Here is a 3,852-nt window from a genome sequence, read left to right as displayed (position 1 = left end):
TATTCATTTTTTTATTATTTTTTAAGCGATAAATAAAATTTGAATAATTTTTTGCTTACGTTTGCAATTTAGTATAATATAATTTAATATTGCCGTTCAATAAATGACCAATATTCAATTCTAAATTTAAATTATATAAAGTAATTTTATATTAAATTTACCGCAACAATGTGTGGCAGTTGTTACTTTCCATATTGGTCAACAAGTTGGGGGATCCTTCATCAAAAGTTGCATCAAATGTTGTTCATCTCCTCAACAAGCTTAGTTAGTTTTTGTGCCACCATTTCATTGTCATCATCGGCTTTCGTTTGTGATCACATTTTAAAACGACTGAAATATTTATAGAAATTTATTTTTTCGTTGCTACAACCTCGGTTTGAATATATTTAATGCATTTATGTTTAGTTGTTCAACATCCAAAAATGAAGCTAGTAACTGCTGTAGAAGTTGAAAGGTTGCTGTACAGAACCAACATATCTTCAAAAGCTCAGTATGTCTCCTTTTTTGTTGATTGCAATGATAGTATTTATAATTTATTTTCGTTTCAGGTTAATTATTGAGCTATAAGTCAAATTATTTTTGTTATTTGTATGACTGATAATTATTGTTAATTTATTTTTATTACAAACAGATTCTATGCAATTTGTTTTTTGTCAAACATGAAACTAAATAGAGATGAAAATGATCTTGCTTCTCGTCTAATTGGCATCTATTTCAACTTCTTCAAGGTCATTTAAATTTATTTAACCGATAATTGTTTTTGTTAGCAAATGTTAATGAACTATCATTTTGTTTGCTATTAGCGTTTTTGGCTGTTCTTGTTTTGCTTTTAACTTTGTTATGTTTCTATTTTGCATAAACCTGTTTATTAAATATTAATTTTTGTATGTGCATGGGCGTTACAATGAAACAATGCTCGCCTTCTTAGTTTTTGTTTTTTTTTTGTAAACTGATCCTTTATTAAAATAATTTACCTTTATGCAAACTTCCGGACATATATAAAATCGTTTATTGACTATTAAAATGAACATCGTAACCAGCTGCACATAGGAAAAGGAGAAGTTGATACAAAGATATTGAGTGCTGTGTTGACGGGAGTCAACAAAACGTACTTATGTGCCCGAGGTAATTGTACATAATTTTTTTATTGCTATGTTCTGCTTTAAAATATCAAGCTGTGAATTATTTGAATTTATTTTCCATCACACACAATAGCATACAGATTTTGCATCTGTCAGATTCTGATTTTTTGAAACAATAATATAAAAACAATATAAAAAACAGGTGATCATAGTATATAAATTTAATATAATTAATTTATAACATAAATGAAACCTTATTTGTTACATGCTTAACAGTGAAGACGGACGCCATAACTGAGCAGACGGAAGCATTGTACACAATCATTCATCTATCTAAATTCAACACAAGTCTTCAAGCTCTTATGTTACTGCACCAAGTCATGGATGTCAGGTTCGTGTTGAAATTAAGTATATATGTATATACATACGCCATAATGTATGTATGTATGTATGTGTGTGTATGTATATATATATATATATCACAGCATATCACAGATGAGAGATGGTGTACTTATGTACTCGTACTGGCCAATATATATTGCGTGAGCAGGTCAGAAATTAGCAGGTCGGAAATATATATATATATATATATATATATATATATATATATATATATATATATATATATATATATGATTCTCGGTAAACGAACGTCTGAGATTGAGATCTCATTGAGGGAGTAAAGCAGAGCAAGCAAACGTGCATTTGAGCCTCACGTTCAGGAGTAGGAGCTACCTACGACTCGTCATACTGGTTTTAGGGTTATAGTCAGTGTTGACTGACGTCCAGGCGATGCATACTATAAAAATGATTCCTAAAAGTATGATATATATATATTTCCGACCTGCTAATTTCTGACCTGCTCACGCAATATATATTGGCCAGTACGAGTACATAAGTACACCATCTCTCATCTGTGATATGCTGGACAGGGGAGGCAATTTGAAATGGTTCCGTGACGCTTGTTCAAATCTTGCTCCTACTCTCAAAAAGTTAACTAATTCTGTAAAAACAAATAAAAACGAAATGATGAGTAAACTCAACAACTTACGTGATCTGAATAATGTGGTTAGGACTCAAATTGAAATCATCAGTAAGGCAGTTGATAAAAACAGTAAAAAGTTGAATCAACTTGTTAAATCAGCCATCCACATCTGTCACTCGCCTCAGTATCACGCAACCCCGCTTTCACTCTGTCCTTCTCCACCTGCTCTCTCCATCCCAATCGCGGACGACACCTTCCTACCATTCCTTCATACCACCGCAATCTCGATCTCCTTATCAATGTCACAATGTCCTCATTCAGTCCCATCATCGACATCAGCTCTGAACTACTCCTCCTATCCTTCACTTTAACCCCACACATCATCTTCACCATAGCTCTTTCAGCCCTCTGCAGTACACTTTCTTCCTCTGTGGTTGCGTAAGGAAGGGCGTCCTGCGTAAAAACTAGCCAAAAAATAATCCTTATGATGACGGAAATAACAATGGCCCTCAGTATCCTGCAGAAGAGGGTGCGAAGAATCTCCGGTGACCCAGTCCATGGGGTTGTGGTGCAAGGCCCTGTGGATGGTCTGGCTACTGGCATCGCACTCTATAGTGTGGCGGTGCAAGGCACTATAGATGGAAGGACTACTTGTAGACCAAGGGGTTGGAGGTTTGGTACCTGGAATGTAGGCACGTTGACAGGAAGAAGTTTGGAAGTGGTGGAGGAGCTGCAGAGGAGAATGGTTGACGTGGCTGCATTACAGGAGATCAGATGGAAGGGTGAGGGTACAAGGTTTGTGGGGGCTAAAGGTGGAAGATATAAGTTGTGGTGGAAGGGGGATGATCGTACGGGAGGAGTTGGTGTGATAGTAAGAGAAGAGTTGGTGGAGAAGGTGTTGGAAGTGAGGCGGAGAAGCAATGGTGTAATTGTGGTGGTGATGGTGTTTGGAAAAGTAATAGTGAGGGTGATATCAGGATATGCTCCGCAACAAAGTAGGAAGGAAGAGGAGAAGGATAGGTTTTATGATGATGTTTCTGACGAGATTGGGCAAGCGGGGTTGGATGAGTTTGTGGTGTTGTTGGGTGATTTGAATGGTCATGTGGGGGCGGTAGCTAAGTAGCAAAGCAGTCAATGAGGGATAGGAAAGATGTTATAGGGAATGGATGTGTTTGGAATGGATCTGGCAAGTTGTGCATAGATGAGGAGGAAAAAGCTCAGGTGTGGAATGCTCATATGGAAAGGTTGATGAATGAAGAGAATGAGTGGGATGGAGATGTGGAATCCGCGGTCACACACGGACCTATAGAGAAGGTGACGATGGAGGAAGTAGAGAAAGCAGTTAGAGAAATGAAACTAGGTAAGGCGACAGGGGTTTCGGAAGTGGCGGCAGAACATATAAAAACGAGTGGGGTGATAGGAATTGAAGTTATGATGAGAATTGCTAACAGTATGTTTGATGATGAAGGTATACCTGAGGATTGGCGACACAGTGTGTTGGTGCCGTTGTATAAGGGCAAAGGAGATGTGAGAGATTGTGGGTCATATAGGGGTGTGAAATTGCTAGAGCACGGAATGAAGGTAGTGGAGAGGGTGCTTGAGAGGAGGTTGAGAAATATGGTGACAGTTAATGAAATGCAGTGTGGGTTTATGCCTGGTAGGGGAACGGTGGATGCGTTGTTCATGGTGAGAATGTTGCAGGAGAATTATAGAAAGAAGAAACGAAGATTGTACATGTGTCCTGTGGATCTAGAAAAGGCTTTTGATCGAGTACCGAGGAAGGTC

The 3,852-nt window shown here is 37.6% G+C and overlaps 1 protein-coding gene across 1 annotated transcript in view; it reads left to right on the top strand.

Moving 5' to 3' along the window:
* Positions 1–422: 422 nt before the first annotated feature.
* HELRODRAFT_182310 (hypothetical protein) overlaps positions 423–3,852 on the top strand; it is a gene marked incomplete at both ends in the record, with an annotated part of 14,556 nt that continues 11,126 nt past the window's right edge. Inside the window, 6 exons of the mRNA XM_009032587.1 lie at positions 423–454; positions 632–728; positions 1,041–1,125; positions 1,359–1,473; positions 2,015–2,203; positions 2,581–3,126. Coding sequence (XP_009030835.1) covers positions 423–454; positions 632–728; positions 1,041–1,125; positions 1,359–1,473; positions 2,015–2,203; positions 2,581–3,126 — 1,064 coding nt within the window. The remainder of the gene's footprint in view (positions 455–631; positions 729–1,040; positions 1,126–1,358; positions 1,474–2,014; positions 2,204–2,580; positions 3,127–3,852) is intronic.

This window comes from Helobdella robusta, assembly GCF_000326865.2.
Source record: "Helobdella robusta unplaced genomic scaffold HELROscaffold_84, whole genome shotgun sequence".
Classification (NCBI taxonomy): domain Eukaryota; kingdom Metazoa; phylum Annelida; class Clitellata; order Rhynchobdellida; family Glossiphoniidae; genus Helobdella; species Helobdella robusta.
This window is presented reverse-complemented; position numbering and strand designations above follow the sequence as displayed.